General features: G+C 33.9%; 1 protein-coding gene across 1 annotated transcript; it reads right to left on the minus strand.

Moving 5' to 3' along the window:
* Nucleotides 1–4,292: 4,292 nt before the first annotated feature.
* LOC131033958 ((R)-mandelonitrile lyase-like) lies at nucleotides 4,293–22,186 on the minus strand. The gene is made up of 4 exons (XM_057965280.2): nucleotides 21,934–22,186; nucleotides 5,673–6,323; nucleotides 4,433–5,255; nucleotides 4,293–4,335 (listed from the first exon to the last, which is right to left on the minus strand). Exons 1-4 carry the CDS (start codon nucleotides 22,184–22,186, stop codon nucleotides 4,293–4,295), a joined length of 1,770 nt encoding a protein of 589 aa, XP_057821263.2.
* Nucleotides 22,187–23,208: the final 1,022 nt, after the last annotated feature.

Here is a 23,208-nt window from a genome sequence, read left to right on the forward strand (position 1 = left end):
AGAGGTAAACATTGTTGTGGATAAGGACAATTCAGAGGTTAAGGTAGACAGTGTTGATAATAGCAAGATTTTAGAGAATCTGGCACAAACAGTTGACTGTCAGGAAACTAAGATACCAACCCAAACAGAGCAACTGACAGAATAAAAAACCTACAGAAGACAAAGGTACTAGCACAGGACCACCGGAAACTGAGAATCTAGCAGTAGAACTTTTAGAGAAACAAATAGAGGCAGAGGTTCATGTTGAGATTGAAAAACCGATAGTTACAAAGACACTGAAACAAACTGAGAAACCATTAAAGGTTGGGGTACAAACACAGATAGATCCATCAGAGGAAAATAAAAGAAAAATGGATACATCTGATGGGAGTAAAGAGGAAATAGTTAAGGTGATGGGTTAGACATCTGTTGAGATGAAATCTACAGCTAAACTGAGTATGTCTACAGGTGAATTCAAACCTACCAATATCACAGAGGTTTTTTTGGATTCTATAAAGAGGATAACTTATTGCAATACATTGTCTTTTAAGGAAATTGATAACACTTTACCTATTCTTAAGATGATTGCACCAAATTGTAACATAGATCACATTAAGGATTCTTTAGGTAAATTGGACACATTGTCCAAATTCATTTATGATAATGTTATAACTATAGACAAGGTGAATGAGGATATCATAAAGGACAGAGTTGAAAAAGAGAAAAACACATTCTTTGAAAACACAACAAAGAAATGTACCGATCATGTGGATACACTTTTACCGGTACTCAATTCTACAATTTTGGAGTATAAGGAGCTATATAGGGAAGCATGTAAGCCTCACTATTTGACTAAGGTCATTGATAAGGAGATCAAGAAGACACAGAAATAAATTGATGACATTGTGGATAATATTATAGGTTCATCCGGATTCATATCAGTTTATGAACAGGAAATGACAGTCTTTGAGGAGAAGCTAGAAAAACTTGAGAAAGAGAAGGCAAGGATAAAGTCTAATGCCCAGGAACTAAAATATAAACTTGGTCCGAGACTGGATAATCTGATTACTCAAAGAACTGTATTGTCTAATGCAATAGTACAAGGAGAACGATCACCGGAGCAGCAGATGAACTATCTCACTAGTATGATCTAGCAGATAGAGGCAACTTTTGATGATAGTAACAAATTTATGCAAAGTCTGAATATGATTTTAGCGGACAGCTTTCAGATTGTAACCAACCGATTACAAACCTTGAGGTAGCATTTTTGTACTCTTTTGATGACATCCTTTGCCATTGATGTCAAAGGGGGAGTAGTAGTGGAGAGAAAAATGCAAGTATAGAGGAGATCACTTGCTTAGGGGGAGCACATCTTTTTGGATTTGAGTTTTTGGATAATAGTTTTGATTTTTCTCATGATTGTTGCCATCAATGCCAAAGGGAGAGATTGTTGGCATTCTACACTCTTATGAGAATAGTTGATGTTGTCATTGATGGCAACCATCTGGCAACCAACTGGAAAGTCACAGACAATTAGTTTCTACATGCCTCGCATCAGAAACTTCTTACACCAGCATACATCGACACCAGCAAGTACTTCACAAGCATTCAAATTACATCAGCAACAAGCATACTGACACCCCAGCCGACATAGGATAACATTTTGTTTATATGAATTTTTTTGTAATGTAATTATCTTTTGTAAAGCCGACATAGTATATTGTAAAAGAATCATATATGTATGAGATCTTATAGGTCATTTTATGTAAGTAGATGGATGAGAAGTATAATGTATGATAAGGCAATTTTGTATAAGGTGATCTAGTTGACAACGAAGGTTTTGGTAATTGACTAAGCTTAAACCGGTACTGAACCTGGTGTGAGAGATGTTGTTTTGAGTAGTACATTGTATTGGATTTAATAATCCATTTTGTAGTTAGTGTGACTCTTTATTGAGTAGTGAGCTCTAGGCTATTGGCCTCCCTGCATGTGCAGGCCACTCATTGTAAGTAGTATTTATTCATTGGCCAGTGAGTAAATATTGTGCGTCACAAATCCCACCAAGTTTTTCCCACACCGGGTTTCCTCATTAAATATCTTGTGTTATGCTGTGTTTCTATGCTGTCTCTATTATTTCTATTTATTGCAATAATTCTTATTTACCGATACACTATTTTGGGATGCAAAGTTATTAATAAGTTTAAATATTTTGTCAACCGGTTAGACATTGATTCACCCCCCCTTCTCAGTGTCTTTGGGACTGTCATTGAATCTAACAATATCTTATTTTCACATATTCATTTCATCAATTTATTTAATATAATTAACAAATTATATTATTTTAATGAAATATACATATATTGTTTTAGCAAAATGACTATTGTGTATTGTCAAAATAGGGTGGGATGATATTACATCCCAAAAGATATGTACATAAATAAAAGTGTGGACACTATGTATTATGTAACATATAAATGAAAAATAATTATAAAATACAAACTTTTCAATTCATTAAAAACCAGTGTTGCTATTTGATTGTTTAAAACCTTGAAACGAGTGTTATTTTATATAGAAGTAGTTAAATATAAATAACATTTTTTTTTTAATAATAGTAACATAGTGCTTTTACTAGATGGCAAGGGTTTGGGCTCCTGAAGACTTAGGCGTTGGAGATGAGGATGACGAAGAAGATGGCAAGAGTGGGGCCTCTTCCTTTTGACCCTTCTTTGCTTCCCTGCCTTCTTTATTGCTCTGCATGGTCTGTGGAGCGTGGGGGTTGCGTGTGGTATGGAGGGAGGTGTGTTCTCCTCGACCCAGTTTGTGTCTTGGAGCAGAGGGGCTGATTGGTTCAGATCTACTCGTGCGGCGGTGATTCATCTTATCTGAGACCCTGGTGGTATCTCAAGGTTCTTCTTTTGTGAATTTTTGGTTTCCTCTCTTTCTTTGGGATGCCTTATGCCCTTGGGGCTAGATCTGGTACATATATGGTTTTCTCTTTGGAAGAACTAGTGTCTTGGGTTTTTTTTTGATTTGGGTTGTCCTCCTATTGAGGTGGAGGGACTTTTTCTGTGCTGGACTATGATTCAAATGTTAGGGCTTTTGGGTCATTCTCCTCCTTGCATGACTATGGTGTCCCTTTCTCCTATTGAGGTGGAGATTCGATGGTTGGGAGCGGTCGAGTTTCAACGTGCTGCTAGAGGAGTCTCAGGGCTGACATTTTTCCTTCTCTCTTGTCCTATCGAGGTGGACCTCTTCCCTATTGAGGTGGGGAGATGGTGTGGGGAGGCCTTTCGGATGATGTTGTTGCTCGTGTTGCTGGTTGAAGTTGCCTTTCATTTCTATGATGTGTTTATTCATGGAAAGTTCTGGGTTCTATGTGCCCCTTCTACTCAGATTTTTTTGTGGGTTGAGGGACCCTTTTGAATCCCTCCTGGTTCTATTTGGAATTAGTTGACTAGTTTGTCATTTTTCAGGTTGTGGGATCCTGGTAAAACCCATAGGTTGGTTGTTTGATGCATGTGCTTTCAATTTTTTTCTCTATTCTGTGTGTACTCATTGTGTGAGTCTTGTTCTTCCCACATGCAAGCTGGATGCTAGAAATTTTAAAGGGCCCAGTCTGGCCAGTTGTGATTTTTGGTTAAGGGCTAGTTGTGTTGTTGGCAGGCTGAATACTTTGCTACACGTTAAGTGAGCCTGGGAAAGCTTTTGTTTGTTGGTTGTGAGAGCCAGTTTAAAAATCATGATGAGGGTTAGGGGAGCCCTTCAAAACCCCATTTGTCTAAATTGTGAGAATATGTCGATCTATTGTAATCTGGTATTGTTGAAGGTGATGGGTGCCTGGATACACCCATGGAAACATATGTAGGTTAAGGGAGGCTTGTAAAACCCATGTTTATGTGTTAGGGATGATTTTATGTCCAGTTTATGGTGTGGTTGTTGGTATGTTGATGCTCTTCTCTTTTAGTAGTGTTGTACTATGGGTTCCAGATCCTGGTAAAATCTGAGGTTTTCGGGTCCCTTCAAAACCTATGGGGTTTCGAGTCCCCTCAAAACTTGTTTATTCTTAATCAAAAATATTTTTTTTCTAATATGATACATAATCAAAAGCTAAATACTATTTCTCTTGTAATATTACATACATGTGTTACCATGCAATAAATTGATATTCATGTGAAAGAAGCGACAAGGTAGAAATGACCCAAACATGTATGTTTCCAGTTACATGATTATAAATGGCATTATTTAATGCTACAATTACTAAAAACAAAATATAGTTGTTTTCTTATGATTTATGTACAATATAAAAATATCTTTTATAGGTTCATACACTCTTGAAGGATATGAATTCCCATGTACCTGCATATATTACAGTAATAAAAGTGTTTTGTCAATGTTGTAAATTGAAAATTTTGAAAGCTAAAAGTTGTAGAGTAAATATAAATAAAGTAAATACCTTCCAAGCATCATGGTAGTGGCTTGTGGATTGGTACCAGGGGAATACTTAAAAATTGAATTGTCCACGACCCTTAGATTAGGAACACCTTGCACTCGATGCCTTTTGTCAACCACTAAACCCACCTCACAACCTCCATGGTAATGGTAATATGTCCCAAGAGAATCTTTGCAAAACTTGGCCAATGCATCATCATTTGACTGACCTTTTGGCAATTTCGCTCCACGGAATTGAAGTTCTTTTTGTCCATTCTTAGTAAATGCAAACTCTTGAATAAAGGATGAAAGACTTAGATTAACCATTACTTTTGCACAAAGCATACACTTTTTTAAATCTGAAGGGTGTGAATAATAGTTATAACGAACATAGGGGTTATCTTGAGGATCTTTACTTTTAAGCCACAGTTCACCCCTTGATGAAGGAAATGCCACCTTACTTGCAACAAGGCCTAAATATTGTATCTTCGTCATATTATTTTGTTGGAGAAAGCTAGCAGACTCGATATAGAGTTGTGAATTGTCTAGAATGCCCACTACTTGTACTTGTGCAAATTCAAGTGGTTTTGGGGATTCCACTAAGAATTTTACCATAGGATTATCTTGAACCTTTTTCCCCACAAAAGGTAAATCTAAAATAGTAGTAATATTCATTTTTTTAAGTTCTTGTGTTGGGCCAATTCCACTTAAGAGGAGAAGCTGAGGGCTACCAATAGTTCCCGCTGACAAAATAACTTCACTATTGATTGAGAATTTGTCAAGTGATACTTGATAATGCATACCATCACTAGTACTCATGAACTCCACTCCATTGACCTTAAGATCACCTGCAATATGTACTATTGATAGAGTTACATATACACACATAGATGAATATATGAAAACGAAACATTCCTTAATGAAAGTAATCAATAGCATGTAGTAATTTTAACTTACAATTTCATAATAATTAATAAAATGATAAAAGAAGTATAATCCAAATATAGATAATATACCATATCAAAGGAGTACAACTTTATTCAAATTCAGTAAGAAAAAATGAATTTTCTTCAAAATAACAATAAATCTTATCAACAATTTAACTATTAAAGTATTTCATTTTTAAATAAAGGAAAGGAGTTCATCCAACCTAAGCAGCTGATACATTGTAGCCAATTTAAGCCCTCCCCCAATCCTCTCTTAAGAAGGAGGCAATCTTTCATGGAATGCTAGGGGAATTTTGAAAATAAAAGATGTATACGTACCCGACGCCAAATTGAAGAGAATTCTGCTTGCAGTAGCATTCAGAAGAACTACAATATTTTCTGGATTTGCATACTGGAGAAGATCTGCAGCTGAATGTCTCTTTCCATTGTAGTCAAAAGTTGAAGCACCGATCTTGGTGCCCTCCAAATGTTCTAAAGTATATCCATTGTACGGAAGAACTCCTGCATCAAGAAGCCCACCCTTGACAGCAGTATTCCAAGGAAAAAGCTTGTATTGTCTGAATGCATTCAACTTTTCCACCCATTCATACGACTCATTTACAAGTTTCTCATCCCATTTCATTTTCTGAATATATTCAGAACTGGCCCTGCTGTAGAATCCAGCATTGATGGCTGATCCGCCTCCCAGAACTCTCCCCCTTGCTAACTGCACTCCATCTTCTGAGACAAAGCCCTCCATTACATAGGGATAATCTTTAGGATCACCGAAAACTTTAGAAAACCCTTTGAAGGTCTCTACATCGGGATTTCCGTAAGGAGAGTCTCCCCTCTCCAATACCAGAACAGAGTAGTGCTGTGAGAGAGTTGCTGCCAGGGGACATCCAGCTGTACCTCCTCCAACCACAATGTAATCATAAGTCCTTGCAGCCGCCTTTTGAGCATCTGCTGTCATAAACGGATATGGGTACTCTGCAAACATCAAGCAAAACGTATTCACACACTTATATTGTATAAGAAAACATTTGTATTTGGACCTATATTGATTCCACACAAAAGAAAATGAAAATTTATACCGACCCAAATTAGATTGTGCTGCTTCTGAACAGAATTGATGGTGGTGCTTTGTAAATATCAGCAGGCATGAAATCAGAATGTATATTATCTCCATACTGAGCAACGAATCTGATGCAATTCCTCCTCTAGGTTTGAAAATGAGAAAAATATGTTGTGAAGTATTTGCATTCGACGAAATTCTTTTATAGATGAGATGCAAGGATGATCAGTGTTCTTGCTGATGGCATGTGAATTTATTAAAGTATTTAAAATTGTTAATTGTCTATTTACAGTTACTACGGAGTCTTCGTAATAACCAGCCGGCAGATTCTTTGTTATGTCTTTAATTGGTTACTTAAACCCTCAAAATAAACGGCCGGCAGATTGTTGTTATTTGGAATTTACAATGTTCAAAATTTAAATTTTAATATATTCTATTTTATGTAAATACTTGTCAACAGGTCTTTGGTCTATTGGTAAAGTTGAATGATTCCAAATGAATCCACCAAAAATTAAATATGGCTGAGTGCAAAGGCTCTAACTGCCTAAGAGATGAGGTCGGAATTGATAAGAGTTTTTATCACCATCATTATAAATTTAAATATTTAATATTAATTTTTAATATTCTTTTGAAAATTATAATTAGTATGGGATAACAATAAAGAATATGGATGACATTTATGGTTATATTTTGTGTAAAGATGATCATGGGATTAAGAATATTACTACCATTTAATTATGACTAATATGAAAAATGATGATAACTTTTTCACCATAAAGATATAAAAGCTAAACTAAAATCATTAGAAGGTAAGTAAATGGATGCTATGACTATAGACTTTATCTATGAAGGTTTTGACTCTCCTAACGAAATACATAGGCAAGCTCATCTAGAATGAGTCTAAAGAATAGGTCTAAGGCTAGATACTTCTTAGGATAAATTACATGTTTTACAAGATCCACATATATAAGATTTGACAATTACAAAAGACACAATTGACATAGAACAAGAAAAAATAATAGAGTTGACATTTTTCACCAATCTCACGTAAATTTCTCAACAAGTCTCTAAATATTGACACTATTTGTATATGACCACTATGAAATTGTTGAAAAAAAGGAAACGGCAGCACAGCCACAAATCTAAGGAAACTAAATTAAAATTATCAAAAAATAAGTATATCCATGTTGTAGAAATGAAAGTCTCAAAACTACATAGTTTAGAAACTTAAAATTACTATGATAAGAATACACTTAATATCACTTTAGACACACTAAACTATCTCAACATCAATTAATTAATTAATTAAATCATATTATTTAATTATCCAAGACTTACCCTCTAATATTTCATCCATCATTCAATTAAATAAATAAATCATATTTATTTAATTAAACTAAAATTTAATATTGATTTCCTCTAAGCGATTAAATATCTTCTAATTATCTAAAAATTAATAGGACAACATGTTTGCAATGTCCCCTACCTGATTAACATAATTAATCTATTTCAATATATTAAAATTGATTGAGAGACTAATCAAGAAACCAATCGTTGATATTCTTCAACTTATTAGTAATTAACAAATGCCTATTTATTTTCCTCATTAGATGATTAATTTCATTATTCATAGTTCTTAATATAGTTATCAGACCCTACTACTTCGGTTTTAAGGAAGAAGGGTCTATGTATATTACCAAAGTGCTTAGCGACCAAATACAATAGGATCCCTTAAAGTTTAGAGATCCAAGCCCTTACCTATCTTGGGTCTATACCCTCAAGGCTTATGGGTCGCTGATCTCCACCCTATCTTGGGACTTAACCTATTGCTTGAATTTAGACTGGCCCTCTTTGGAACATTTCATTCCCATCTTCTTAAATATTGACAGTAATAACTTGATTTAGACTATAAGTATACTAATTTCTTATGTATTATGAACATATAAGAAATTAAGTATGACTGTCATACATATTACAATCCATATTAATATTATTGTTTATTTTGCATAAGAACATTATCGGGATTCATATATTAAGCATACTTATTAAACACATCCCCATGCATACCACCAAGAACAAGGATGTTACTACCTATAAATAATAGTTCTGATCTGATTCGATTGATGGTTATGTCCCTAAATGCTTTGATTCCTTTCCTTTATATCTCTCAATGTGAAGGAAAGGTCACACCTCTTCATCATGTATGCCCTTTGGCAAGAGACACACTCTTTCCACCATTAGTACCATTTGAAAGAGTGCAACAATTCATTATATCTGCCATTTGAAAGGGACACAACCTTCCATGATCATATCTACACATTTTACTTAAATCAGATCTCCACTTCTGATTCTCAAATTATCCCCCTCTCAAATGAGGTTCTCTTCTCCCTTTTATATCTCATTGTTGAGGGAGTCACTATTTTTTCTTCCATGTCCTTTGACCAATTCATTAACTTAATTATATTTCATTACATTCTTTTATATTTTAATTTAAATTAAAAAAATTTTATTCTTTTGTATTTAATTTTATTATTATTAATGTATATTTCAAAGTAGGGGTATTCTAGTCCACCCCTCGCAAATTTACTTGACCTCAAGAAATGTTGATTTTAATTTTCTCATACTAAGTCATCTACCAATATGAATAAAAAACATGGAGCATACACATGAAAAACATGAATCATAGACATTGATATTTGCAAACACGGAGAATACACATGAATACACGTATTATTAGATTTATTCTTATTCATTAGAATGATTCATTGATTCATTAGAATGATTCATTGATTCATCTTTACCCTATAGGATATCTATAATTAAAAATAAATACAAGTCATCAATCCAAAGTTAAATTAGCACTTAGTCCTATACATCAAATTAAGTAGCCTAATTCTAACCATACATTTACTAATAAAAAATGAAGTAATGTTTGATTCTCCACTTTCCATTGTCCTAAGAAGATATACACAATCCATTTCACACATTTGTGAGACCTCTTACTCATCAAATTATAGATGTGTTAGATCAAACATCTATCATAATCATATATTCCTGTCATTATTATCAAATGTTTGAATATTTTAATTTACACCTTTCATTCAAATTCATATAATCTCAATTTTATATTTTTGTTTTTCTATATCTTGTCCATTTGTATCTATCTCAAATTGCTACTTGTAAGTTTATCATTCCTTCAAAATTAATAAAAAATGACTAAAATAAGATAAACTAAACCTATTGATCTAAGCCCTTATCATTAAATAGGTAGAAGGACCAATACCAATTATATTAAAATGAAAATTAGGATACAGACCTAGATTGAAATTACAAAGAGTATGCCTCCAAAATTATAAATTCTATATATCACCTATCTATTTGTCTCCTATGACATGACCAAATACAAAATTTCCATCAAATCATTTAACCAATGACAAAGCCAGAACAAAGACTAGGTAATTACTAGCAACACATATCAGTTCCTGATCTCCAACCACCTCATGTGTGTCTTCATATTCTAAGTCCTTTGCTAAGTCTAGAGAATCCAACTGCAATTGTCCTTCAATCCCTTCGAGATAATTTACGTTTTGATCCAATCTGGATCCTTGTTTTCCTCTATTTTCATCCAATTTTACATGAGTTTCAGCCCTATGGTTTCTAAAAGCTTGTTGTCTTGATACTCGTCTTCATCGTCCATCAAAATGATTGGAATCTTTGGCACCTCTGCACCTATGCTATAGTAATCCATGGGAAAGGGGAATCCAAAAATTATCTAGATTCATGAGTACATCATCTATACCTCCCAAAACCTGTTTTCTGAAAACCTTTTCACTCATGATAGATCTCAAGCGCTTCTCCCCAATTTCACCTAGAAGAGTTATTTGTTGTTTGGAAGTAGTTAGGCTGATCAAAGTCTCCATCTCTAAGCTCACACTCAAACGAGAATTTTGTCGCTATTTGGAAAAAACATCCTCACAAATTTTATTATCCAAATAATTCAAGATTCTTCCTAAAGTAATAGGAAGTTTAAAATGCTTCAAGTACGTTCTGTCATCTCCCTTCTCTTTGGAAATGATGACATTGCATCATAAATGAGATGCAAAGGACACCTCAAGTCTCTTCTTCCTTTAAATGAGTTACCTTTCCAATGACTATCTCTAAAGCTAGAATTCAAACCACTTTTAGAAAACCCCCTAAACATGATCTTTAAAATCTTTAAAAGCTTGACTAGAAAATTTATCTTAGCCACCTTACACCAGTACTCACCTACTTTTCTACATGTTAGGCCATACTCACCTACTTTTCTACATGTTAGGCCAGGAAATCTCTACCAATAATTTTACCAATCACTAACTTCAAACATACATGCTTCCAAGGTCACGAGGATATCCCATAAATGATCTTACCAAAGTAATAATTTTGAAATAAAGAGATCACCTTGGTGATCTCTTGAAATAACATCATGTCACAAAGTGCTCATTTTGTTAAAACCCTTTTAATGCTTGTCATAATTTATTTCAAAAAATTAAACTAGAAGTCTTGTCAATTTTTTACAAGTATTTTAAAAAAAAATTCCAGCTTCTTTTCTATTTATAACCTAAGTTTTCATGTTTGGGTTCATCACCTATTTAGTTGTAGTGGGATGACTCAAATGTAGATTTTATATATCCATGAGATTTTTGTAGTGTTGGTGTAGAATTCGTTAGTTATTCTTGTTTTATGGTCATTTGTAAAATGATGTGATGCATTGAGATAGGAGAATGGATATAAAAAAATTGAATTGCGGATTTAGATTCGATATCTTAATAGCACGAAGCTCTATTTATGTTGGTATACCATAGTTTGATGCATTATTAGTTTGGATCAATTATAATTTTCTATTGTTGCTATTCCAATTGGTATGAGTATGGAAATTACACAGAGCCTTTGTTATCATTTGATTCTAATGCTTATGTTCATGTAAAGACTACTAGAGGTGTCGATGTCAATTGATATGGTTCACCTTTTCATGTTCCTTTTTCTTCCATATGTGGCATGTTGAAGCATGTGAGGAGTATTTTTCATAATAGTGGTTATCATATTTAATTTATAGGTATCTTTTTAGAACATGAGGACATGGTTAATATTTAGATGGTACATGGATGGATAAGGGATGATTTTCCCTCATTTGTGATTCCTATGAGTATATTTATAATGTACTATGTTAAGTGAGAATATTCCTACCTTCTCAATCCCATGACATGGTTACAATCTCCTTATAAAGTGTCCTAAGGCACTTAACGTGTATTGGGAAAATAATCTGTAATATATATTTCAACTATTGTTTGTAATACATTCATAAGTAGTGACAAGTTCCACTATCGAGGGTAAAGGTGGGTTGTGAAACAATTATTTAATATTATTTTCTCACATGTGGGCACCTAGAATAGATAATTAATGAATTGGGAAGTGGTTAAGTCAATGGCCTTTGGGATTATTCAATGAAGTTCTTGGAAGAAGAAACAAGTGCTTCTTGGTGGTCTTTCATTATTACATTTAATGTCTTGTTTATCTTTTTGGCATTATGAATGAATTGATTATGTGTTGCATTGATGTTTTTTCATTGATGTCAACACTAGCTGATATGGATGGTTACCGACAAACAAGTTTTGGTTACCGGTAGAAGATCTAGTGTTACCGGCAGAAGAGATTATCTGTTGGACACTTCTGACATGTTTGGATCAGTGAAGTATATTGGATTTCATGAGTTATATGCTCTATGAGCATGTTTTGGTCAGTTGGTATTGGCTTGGTAATTGGATGTTATCATACACTCTAGTAAACCCTTACTCGCACTGGTTTAAGTCTTTATCGTCAGAGCTTTCATTGAGGAATCATGATAGGATGCACAGTTGGTGTTGGTGCAGCTTCTTTGAGGATTTCAAGATGCTAAAGATGTTTGTTTATCATTCTTCAATTGCTTGAAGACATTGCTTTGGCATGGTGGACCCAGAATAGGTTTGATACCTATCTAGGTTATGGACCGGTAACATGCTAGCGTGTACTCTACACGTTACTTGGATGATTTGAGATGCTTTATGGATTTTTTATTATTGTTTTGGTCTAAAGTCGACGTGGCATATCATTGTAATATGGAATTATGTAATGGCATTAGTATAATATCTCTAGCTGGCCAACCTAATTGGTTTAGGCCTTAGGGTTTGTATAAATAAGAGGTAGAAACTCTTTGTAAAAGTATCATGGTTATTGGAAAGGTCATGGTAAAGGAATGCAATGTGTGAATATTGTAATATCATTTAGGTAGAGGAGTTGATCGATCATTGGTGATCGGATTGGATTCAGAAGAGGATTTATTCCTCTGGCATTGAGTTTAACTGGGACTTTAATCGAGCATTGTAGATGCTATTTCCAGCAGTTCACTCTATTGGATTATTGTCCATTTATCTTGAGAAGGTTGTAGCCTCTCTGTAGTTAGTGAGACTCTTTTGTAATGAGCAGTACGCTCTAAGCAATGTGCCTTCCTGCAAGTGCAGACCCCTCATTGTAACACATACTTTCCGCAGAAGTATCATCTGACTGTGGGTAGGCTTCCCACCATGGTTTTTCTCTTCCTGTGTTTTCCACATACAAATAATGGTGTTATGCGGTATGATTTCTTTACATTGATTATGTAGTTAATTGCTAAGTTGTATTGTTTACCAGTATATGTTTCTACCGGCATATGGTTGTGCTTTATCAGTAGTTGATCTGTTTAAGGTTATATTGTGGATCAAAAGTTATAATCTGTTAACAACTGATTCACCCCCCTCCCCCTCTCAATTGTTCACCGGTTATCCTAACAATTGGTATCAAATCTTTGGTCCTCTTTTATAGAAGCTTAACCACTTGAGGTAGATCTTATGGCAGCTAACACTTCTAATCCACCAATAGCTATTTTCAGAAGAAAAATCCCTAAGCTTGATGGAACAAATTATGGGATATATGGAAAATTTGAATTGAGACTCATCTTAGATGTCTTGGTAAGGATATTTGGGAGATTAATGAGAAATGATACACAGCTTATGATCTGGCATCCGACAATCCTGCTCCTATAGACCTAGAAAAGAATGTTGAAAATGATTGCAAAGCTAGAGAAGAACTCTTGTGTTCACTTACTGATCAACAAATTATCAGTGTGACTGACAAATCATTGGCTAAGGTTATATGGGACAAATTGCAAACTCTGAATGAGGGTGACCCTACTGGAAAAATTGCTAAACTTGATGGTTACCAGGTAAGGTATGAAAACTTGAAAATTGAAGAAAATGAAAGAATTGTTGTGTTTATGGAAAGAGTAAATGAGATTGTTATGGGAATTCAATGTTGTGGAGGATTTCTAAGTGAAGATGAAATATTTTCCAAAGTCTTGAAAGCCCTTCCACTGGCTTACAAGATGAAGTCAATTGCAATTAATGAGCTAAGAACAATGGAAAACACTTCAGTCAATAGAGACATTTTGATTGGGAAATTATCTACTTTTGAGCTTTAAGAATTTGGATCTTCTGGAGTTGTAAAGTCTGAACCTTCTTTTCATGCATCATCATCAACATCTATCGGAAAAATTTATTAGAGAGCCTTATAAGCAAAATAAGTTGAAAATATGAGGAAAGAAGATGAAGAGCTTGAGCAACTTGAAGCCTAATTTTCTATAAGAGTACCTAAAGGTCCAACTGGAAGTAAGTATGAAGGAAAAGAACCTTTTAAATGTTTTGCACATAATAAGATTGGTCATTTTGCATCTAGATGTCATGAAAGGAATGCAAGGTTTGAGGAAAGAGTTAAGAAAACTTTTAAGACTAACCAAAAAAGAAATAGATTCAAGAAAAACAAACAATGCTACATAGCAGATGAGGAAGGAGTAACTAATGACTCTGGACATGAACCGATAGAAGACTCAGCTAGTGGATGAGGAAATGAAAAAGAATGGGTGTTTTATGCTTTGAAGGAAGATGAACCAGAACCAGCTATCAAAATTGAAGAGAATGCCCTTGCAACAAAATTTGAAGATAAGGATGAATGGATATTTGATAGTGGATACTCACATCATATGACTGGAGATAAAAGAAAAATTTTGTCCCTACAAAAATACAATGATTTGGAGATGACAAGGCATGTATGATCAAAGGTAGAGGTATTATTTCTTTGGATGGCAAGCATAAAACTAATAATGTCTATTATGTAGAAGGTTTAAGGCATAATCTTTTGAGTGTTGGTGAATTTGTTGATAACGGTTTTCATCTTCAGTTTAAAGATAGAAAATGCAAAGTCATTAACAAAACTTGTTTGGAGATTGCAACCAGTATTTAGACAAGAAGTAACATCTTTCACCTGAACAGTAGTAATAAGACATGTTTTATTGCTCATATTGATGAGAGTTGGCTATGACCTAAGAGGTTGTGTCATGTTAATTTTGATTGTATTGTTAAGATCAGTTCAACTAAGGTAGTTAGAGATATACCTAAGATTATGAAGCCTCATAATCCAGTATGTAAGGAATGTCAATTGGGTAAGAAAATTAGAAGTTATTTTAAAAGAATACATGATAAATCTAATGATGTACTTGATTTGATTCACACTGACTTATGTGGTCCAGCAAGGACTAGAAGCTTTCAAAGTGATAGGTATTTCATGTTGATAATTGATGACTATTCTAGAATGATGTGGGTGACTTTTCTAAGGGAGAAGTCTGAAGCTTTTGAGAAATTCAAGATCTTTAAAGCGAAGGTTGAAACAAAAAAATGGATTGAAAATTAAATGTCTAAGATCAAATCATGGTGGTGAGTTCACTTCTCATGAATTTAACAGCTATTGTGAGACTAATAGAATACGGAGACAACTATTTGCACCTAGGACTCCTCAACAAAATGGAGTATTTGAAAGGAAGAACATAACTATTTTGGATGCAGCTAGATCTATGACGATGGAAGCCAAATTGCCTCATTTCTACTGGAGAGAAGCAGTGAGTATGACAGTCTACACATTCAATAGATTTCACATCAAAGGTGAAACCGGTAAGACCCCTTATGAACTATGGTTTGGACATACACCTACTATTATGTATTTCATAATTCTTGGAAGTAAATGTTATATCAAAAGAGATGATTCAATTGGAAAGTTTGATCCTAGATCTGATGAAGGAATATTTATTGGTTATTCAATTCAAAGCAAATAATATAGATGTTATAATAAAAGATTGCAGAAAATTGCGGAGAGTGCTAATGTGAAAGTTGATGAACAGTAAATAAATCATTTTATATCATATGACAGGAATCCGACAGTGGAAATGATCATAACAAAACCAAAAATACCTCAACTGGTATAGGAAGCTGAAACAGTTACACCGACACTATTAGAAAATTCAACTATGACTGATGATCAGAGAGGTGAACCTGAATTTTAAAAGACTCCAAGGTATGTAAGATTAAATCATTTTGAAGATCAAATTATTGGAGATAGAAACAAGGTAGTAATGACAAGAAGAAAACTGGCAAATCAAAAGGTATATCTTATTTCTCAAATTAAACCGACAACTATTATGGAATATTGTAAGGATAAACATTGGTTAAAGGCTATGGAAGATGAATTAGATCAAATAGAGAAGAATTAAACTTGGTCTTTAGTTTCTTGGCCTAAAAATAAGAATTTTATTGGAACTAAATAATTTTTTAGAAATAAACTGAATGAGGATGGTCAAGTTATAAGGAAGAAGGATAGATTGGTTTGTAAAGGTATTCTCAAATGGAAGGAACTGATTATGGTGAGACATTTGCACCTGTAAATAGAATTGAAGCTATTAGACTATTTCTTGCCTATGCAACTTATAAGAACTATAAGTTTTATCAAATGGATGCCAAAGGTGCATTTTTGAATGGTGAGCTTGAGGAAGAAGTTTACATTGAGCAACTTGATGTATTTTCACTGATAGATGACAAAGACATGGTTTGCAGATTGAAGAAAGCTTTATATCATTTGAAACAGGGTCCTAGAGCTTGGTATGCAAAGTTGGATAAATATCTTTTGAAGCTTGGTTTTACTAAAGGCAGTGCTGATAGTAATCTATATTATAAGATCATTGATAATGACATTCTGATTATTGAAGTTTTGTTGATGATATCATTTTTGGAGGGGAAGATAAATTGTGCATGGAATTTGCTAACAACATGAAAAATGAATTTGAAATATCCATGATTGATGAGATGAAATTTTTCTTAGGTTTGCAGATTACTCAAACTGATAAAGGCATTTTTATCTGTCAAACTAAGAATCTGAGGGAATTGTTGAAAAAGTTTGGTATGGAGAATTCCAAACTGGTAAGTACTCCTATGGCTACAAGTGAGAAATTATCTATCAAGAGTACTTCTTCACCAATAAATCCGACAAGGTATAAATCTATGATTGGTGGTATGTTATATCTAACTCGGACTAAACCCGATATTATGAATGCAGCAAGTATTGTTTCAAGATATCAAAGTAATCCTAAAGAAAATCATGAATGTGCAGTAAAGAGGATATTCTGGTATTTGCAAGGAACAACAGAATATGGTTTATGGTATTCCAAAAAAAGATGATTTCACTTTACGTGCATATACTGACTCAGATTGGGCAGGTGATACTAATGACATGAAGAGCACTTCTGGTGGAGCTTTCTTTCTTGGAAAGAAATTGGTTTCATGAATAAGCGAAAAATAGTCATGCATTTCTTTATCTACTGCAGAAGCTCAGTATGTTGCAGTAGCAACTAATTGCACTAAATTTTTGTGGATGAAGAAAATGTTGAAGGATATTAGGGTAAATTGTAGTGAACTGGTAGTTATCTACTATGATAACTCTACAGATATTGATGTGTCTAAGAATATGATATTTCACTCTAAGACTAAGCATATTTCAATAAAGTATAACTTTCTGAAGGACAAGGTAGAAGCAAAAGAATTCAAATTGGTTTATCTGAACACTAAAGAACAGATTGCAGACATATTCACTAAACCGCTATCTAAGGAATCATTTGAGTATTTGAGAGACAGTTTAGGGGTTTCTGCCCCTCGGGCAGAGACTTGATTGATGAAGTTTGGCATCAGTCCGACATGTATTATTAGAAACATTATTCATTCCAGTACTGATGAGTGGTGCTACTACTCAGGGGGAGTAGTCAGCTTTCAAATTGAGCGGTTTATATCATTTCTTTGATATTTTGTCAAGTTTCTAGTATTGATGTAAAAGGAGGAGTGATAGTAATGTGAAAAATCATTTTGAACCTTACAAAGATATGATTCACAAGGGAGAGCTATTGATTGATTGGTTGTCTTCCACAAGGGGAGACTTGTTTGGCATCTCTTGGTACTTAGATGTTTTTCACATCTATTCTTACCATTAATGCCAAAGGAAGAGATTGCTAGCATTATGAATGGATTGATTATGTGTTGCATTGATGTTTTTCATTGATGTCAACACTAGCTGATATGGATGGTTACTAACAGACAAGTTTTGGTTATCGGTAGAAGATCTAGTGTTACTGACAGAAGAGATTATTTGTTGGACACTTCTGACATGTTTGGATCAATGGAGTATATTGTATTTCATGAGTTATATGCTCTATGAGCATGTTTTGGTCAGTTGGTATTGGCTTGGTAATTGGATGTTATCATACACTCTAGTAAACCATTTCTGGCACTAGTTTAAGTCTTTACTGACAGAGCTTTCATTGAGGAATCATGATAGGATGCACAATTGCTGTTGGTGCAGCTTCTTCAAGGATTTCAAGATGTTGAAGATGTTCATTGATCATTCTTCAATTGCTTGAAGACATTGCTTTGGCATGGTGGACCCAAAATAGGTTTGATACCTATCTAGGTTATGGACCGATATCATGCTAGCGTGTACTCTACACATTACCTGGATGATTCAAGATGCTTTATGGATTTGTTATTATTGTTTTGGTCTTAAGCCGATGTGGTATATCATTGTAATATGGAATTATGTAATGACATTAGTATAATATCTCTAGCTGGCTGACCTAATTGGTTTAGGCCTTAGGGTTTGTACAAATAAGAGGTAGAAACTCTTTGTAAAAGTATCATGGTTATTGGAAAGGTCATGGTCAAGGAATGTAATGTGTGAATATTGTAATATCATTCAAGCAGAGGAGTTGATAGATCATTGGTGATTAGATTGGATTCAGAAGAGGATTTAGTCCTCTGGCATTAAGCTTAACTGAGATTGTAATCAGGCATAGTAGATGTTATTTCCAGTAGTTCACTCTATTGGATTGTTGTCCATTTATCTTGAGAAGGTTGTAACATCTCTATAGTCAATGAGACTCTTTTGTAATGAGCAGTACACTCTAGGAAGTGTGCCTTCCTGCAAGTGGAGGCCCCTCATTGTAATACATACTTTCTGCAAATGTTTCATCTAACTATGGTTAGGCTTCCCACTATGGTTTTTCCCTTTCTGGTTTTTCCATGTACAAATCATGGTGTTATTTGGTATGATTTCTTTACACTGATTATCTGGTTAATTCCTAAGTTGTATTGTTTATCGGTATCTGTTTCTACCAGCATCTGGTTGTGCTTTACCGATACTTGATATGTTTAAGGTTATATTGTGGATTAAAAGTTATAATCTGTTAACAACTGATTCACCCCCCCACCCCCCTCCTCTCAGTTTTTCACCAGTTACCTAACATATCTTAGAAGATTTTCACCCAAGTTGGAGAGAGAGTATTGAAGCCAAAACTAGTGTCAACTTTCTACTTGGAATGGAGGTAATCCAACGATTATATCCATTTGTAATGAATAGTATTTTTTAGGCACCATTATTGGTGGATTTGGAATGCTTTCCATTATATAAATCGAACACTTTAAATGTAGAATGTATGAAATGAAGAATAGTTAAATGTACAGTTAGTTTTAGAAAACAAGGATAGGTGTAAGGCTTAGGGAGGTTGTTCATAGGTACAATAGATGCTTCCATGTTGAAGGAAAATAGGAAAATGAAAGTGAATATATTGTAATCAAATTTATTGTTGATAATTCATAGTTGGACTCTCTTCTTGGTAGATTTTTTTGTGCAAATTTTTCTCCACATAAATCCTATGTTATGTGATGATCTTATGTTGTTTATTTGGGTCTTATTAGTTTTATCTTATGGTGATGTTATTCTTTATTATTTTGTATTATAATTTAACATAATATAGGATTGTGAAGCATAAATGTAAGTTAATTTTTTGTATCATTAAGAAGAAGGATCTACGCATGGTATTTCCACATTAAGGAAACTTATTTTTTGTATTTGTGCATGAGTTTCAATTTTTGACATGTTGTAATTATCCAAATGTTGTATCTCATACTTTGATTAGTTTATTAGGCATAAATTTATATTTAGAATATTTGTTACTGAATGTAACTATTTCCCAACAAGGTGATGGTCAAGGATAATTATCCATCCTTAGTAGGACTCGACATCCCATATCGACCAGCATTGTTTAAAAATTACTTAAAGAGGACATATTCTAAAACATAAAATATGTTGGATGGACCCACAAGGAATCCCTTACCCCTCCAAAAAAAAACCTTAGACTATTTTAATTATTAGAACAACTAGAAAGAAAAAGAAATTGTCATTTTGACATTTGAAAACTTGTGTTGAAGAGAAACAAGACTAGTAGTCAATAGATGATTGAATAGAATTAGAAAGACAAGACTATATCATCAAATCCACTAAATTACAAACAATTTATTGTTTTCTTTAAATTATTTTTTACATTTAAAAAAGTAAATAAAAAAATTAACACATAGGAGGGGAATTGTAAGTATTTTGTCATTTATGTGATCTTGTAAGTTTCTGTGAAAGTTTAAACTGACCAAAATTTTGAGTAGTAGTGAAATTACTAATAGTGAAGAGGATGAGATTGAAGTGTAAGAAATAAGTAGACCTAGAAGTAGAACTCATAGAAGTATGGTAGCCAATAGAGGTTATTTAGGGAATGAGAATGTACCAAGGCCAACAAGATCAAAACCATTTGAATGTACTTTCAAACTCATTAAGAAATATGAAACAGGGCCTTTTAACTACTAGAAGCCTCTATTACAATATGTAACACTAGTTGATAAGGATAATAAAAACTCGTAAGTGTGTAGAGATTGACTTTGTTATTTTTGTCATAAAAGATATAGGGCTACCTATATGATAGTTTATTTTAATTTTTTTTGAATAGGTGCTAAAGGGGTAAAAGCTTTTTAACTTATAATTGAAGCTAAGAATATTGAGGCAACTAGATTGCACATGGATGGCGGGGAAAAATGTAAGGAACTTCGTTCAAGATCCTTACTTGTTGGCTTTCATGGGTTACATGATTCTACTTCTACTTCTACTAGAGGAAAGAAAAAAGCTACAAATCCTACAACTATGATTAACACATAATTATTGTTAAATATACAAGAATACTAAGAACGGATAGGGTGAATCAATATTCCCTCAAAATTTAAACCCTTATTGAAAAATTGATCAACAACAACAAAACACAATTTCACAATTAAATGATAAATTTAAGAAACATCCCCTTAAAAAAAGATATTAAATATTGGTGAATATTGAGATTTTAAGAATAAATAATTTTTTTTTTGGTTGAATCTTTCATTTTATCTGGAACAATATAATTTTATTGGAGAATTTTTTTACATCAATATATTTGGTAGAAATTCTTGGAAAATCTTGGGAAATAATAAGAGTATGCATTAATTACTATTTTAAATCCTTTCATTTAAAAAAAATCTTATAGAAAAGTAGAGGCTTGAATATGGAAATCATAATGATTTTCAGGGGTAGAATGTACTTTATTTACTTATTTTTTGATTAAGTAAAAAATAGGTTATGAAGGGGCCTTGAAACCCTTTACAAAAAGATAATCAAAAAATAAGACATTAAATACCAGCTAGATAAAGCATAACACAAAAAGAGACAGTTGGAAAAGACAAAAATCCAGCAAGAAGCCAAAAGAGGCAAAGGGACAACACATAAACAGCTAAGGGACAACCATGAGCAGCAGACCCTAAGAAAGGTTTATGATAAGGTATGTCGCTTCTTTATCTAGCTAGACCATAGAGGCAATAGTGCTCTTCAGTTCCTCCAGCCCCTTGGCATGCTGGGTCATCTTCCTAGTACTTGCTCGAGTTCTTTTTCCATGACTAGTAGTCCCTCCTTCAAGAGTCAAAACCTTATCCTTAGTAGTGTCAATTGTATTTTTTTCCTGATGGATTTGTTCCAATTTTCTAATCAGCACACTGAAGCTATCAGCAGAGGCTTTCAGAATTTTTTGGCTTTGTTCTCCAACTTTCTTCAGGGTGTTTCGATGATTGAGTACCCACTTCTCTAGATAATTGAATTTAGCTTCCACAACCTTAAATTAAGAGCCATAAGCAACATTGATAGCCTCTTCATCACTGATGACTTTTGTCAATTCATTCAGGTAGTTAGGCAGGGTACTGATCTTACCTATTCCAATAGCTTCTAAGGTATCCACTTTCCTGGATGAATCCTCCTGCTTGTTCTTAAAACTATCTATCTCTGAATAGACCCAGTCAATAACCTTGTAGAACTCTATCATCCCACTCTTCGTAGTATTCAGCATGGTAAATTGAGAGTTTCTTATATCAATGTTGATCTCAGGAGTAGTATTATATAGGGTCTCCACATTAGCACCAGTAGTTTTATCATTGGGAGGTAGAGTATCACCTTCCTTCACCATCTTCCCATCATCTTCAACATCATCTATCCTTTTATTGGGGTCAAGGTTATTGTGTTGGACATCTATAAAATCATTCACTTTATCTGAGCTTATATCAATCTCCATCCCTCATCATCATCTTCAAGCCAGTTGTCCTCCTCCTGAACCTTACTCCTTTTTCCTTTAACCCCTTTTCTAGCTTTCTTTTTCTAGACCCAGAAGCCATATCTTTGTCCTTCCCCTTGCTAGAACATTTAGCAGAGGTAATCTTGTCACCATCATCTTCCCACTTAGTATCAGACCCCTCATCTTCACTATCTTCTAAGTTCTTAGACTCGTCATCCGAATCTGAAAGCTCAGTGATAGAATGCTGCATAGAGGAGGCCTTGACATGGTTGTATAAAAGAAACATTAACCCTTCCTGCATGGGACAGTTACTATCTAGATTAGCCCTAAAATCCTTAGTGCTAGTGTTAAGGGAGCTAAATAGATAGAAGGGTATAGACACCGGATCTTTATGGAGAAAATAATTCATAACCACAAAGTGATAACCATAGAAACGAGATTATCTACCATCAAGATTAACATATTTCATGACAACAAATAGAACCTATCTCCATACCTTCTTTATCACCTTCGATGAGTAGTAGGTCTTGTCAGATTTCACCAACTTGGTTTTCTCAGATTCATCCTTCGAGAATCCCTTGATAGTGGCCTTTGTAAGCTTTATGTCTCTATCAAAATTTTTGCCTCCCATCGGCATGCCAGTGACTTCCATGATCATTCCTTCATCAATTTCAACCTTTCTTCCTCCTATAGTAAATTTTGCATCTTTCCAATTCTGCTAATGGTAGGGTTTTTTGGTGCAGGAGCACCTAACACAAAGGCACAAAAGGAGTCTATAAGAGAATAAAAATCAATTCATAAGTATATTCAATTACATTTTCATTTTTAATGTCATTTTGAGTCAATATGAATCAATATGTAAGGCTAAAAAAAGCCCATTGTAATGAGTTGTCCAAATTATCCCAGTAAGGTCTTGA

Source organism: Cryptomeria japonica, chromosome 7 (genome assembly GCF_030272615.1).
Source record: "Cryptomeria japonica chromosome 7, Sugi_1.0, whole genome shotgun sequence".
Lineage (NCBI taxonomy): Eukaryota > Viridiplantae > Streptophyta > Pinopsida > Cupressales > Cupressaceae > Cryptomeria > Cryptomeria japonica.

Bases quoted from the DNA above. Each gene is read 5' to 3' on its own strand.
- LOC131033958 (XM_057965280.2), bottom strand. From the start codon at position 22,186: ATGGTGAAGGAAGGTGATACTCTACCTCCCAATGATAAAACTACTGGT. The intron at 6,324-21,933 runs GTAAGATCAGTA...TGATGTTTGCAG, and splicing joins CTTAGAAGCTATTGGAATAG to AGTACCCATATCCGTTTATG. The intron at 4,336-4,432 runs GTATTTACTTTA...TAATATATGCAG, and splicing joins ACTACCATGATGCTTGGAAG to GTACATGGGAATTCATATCC.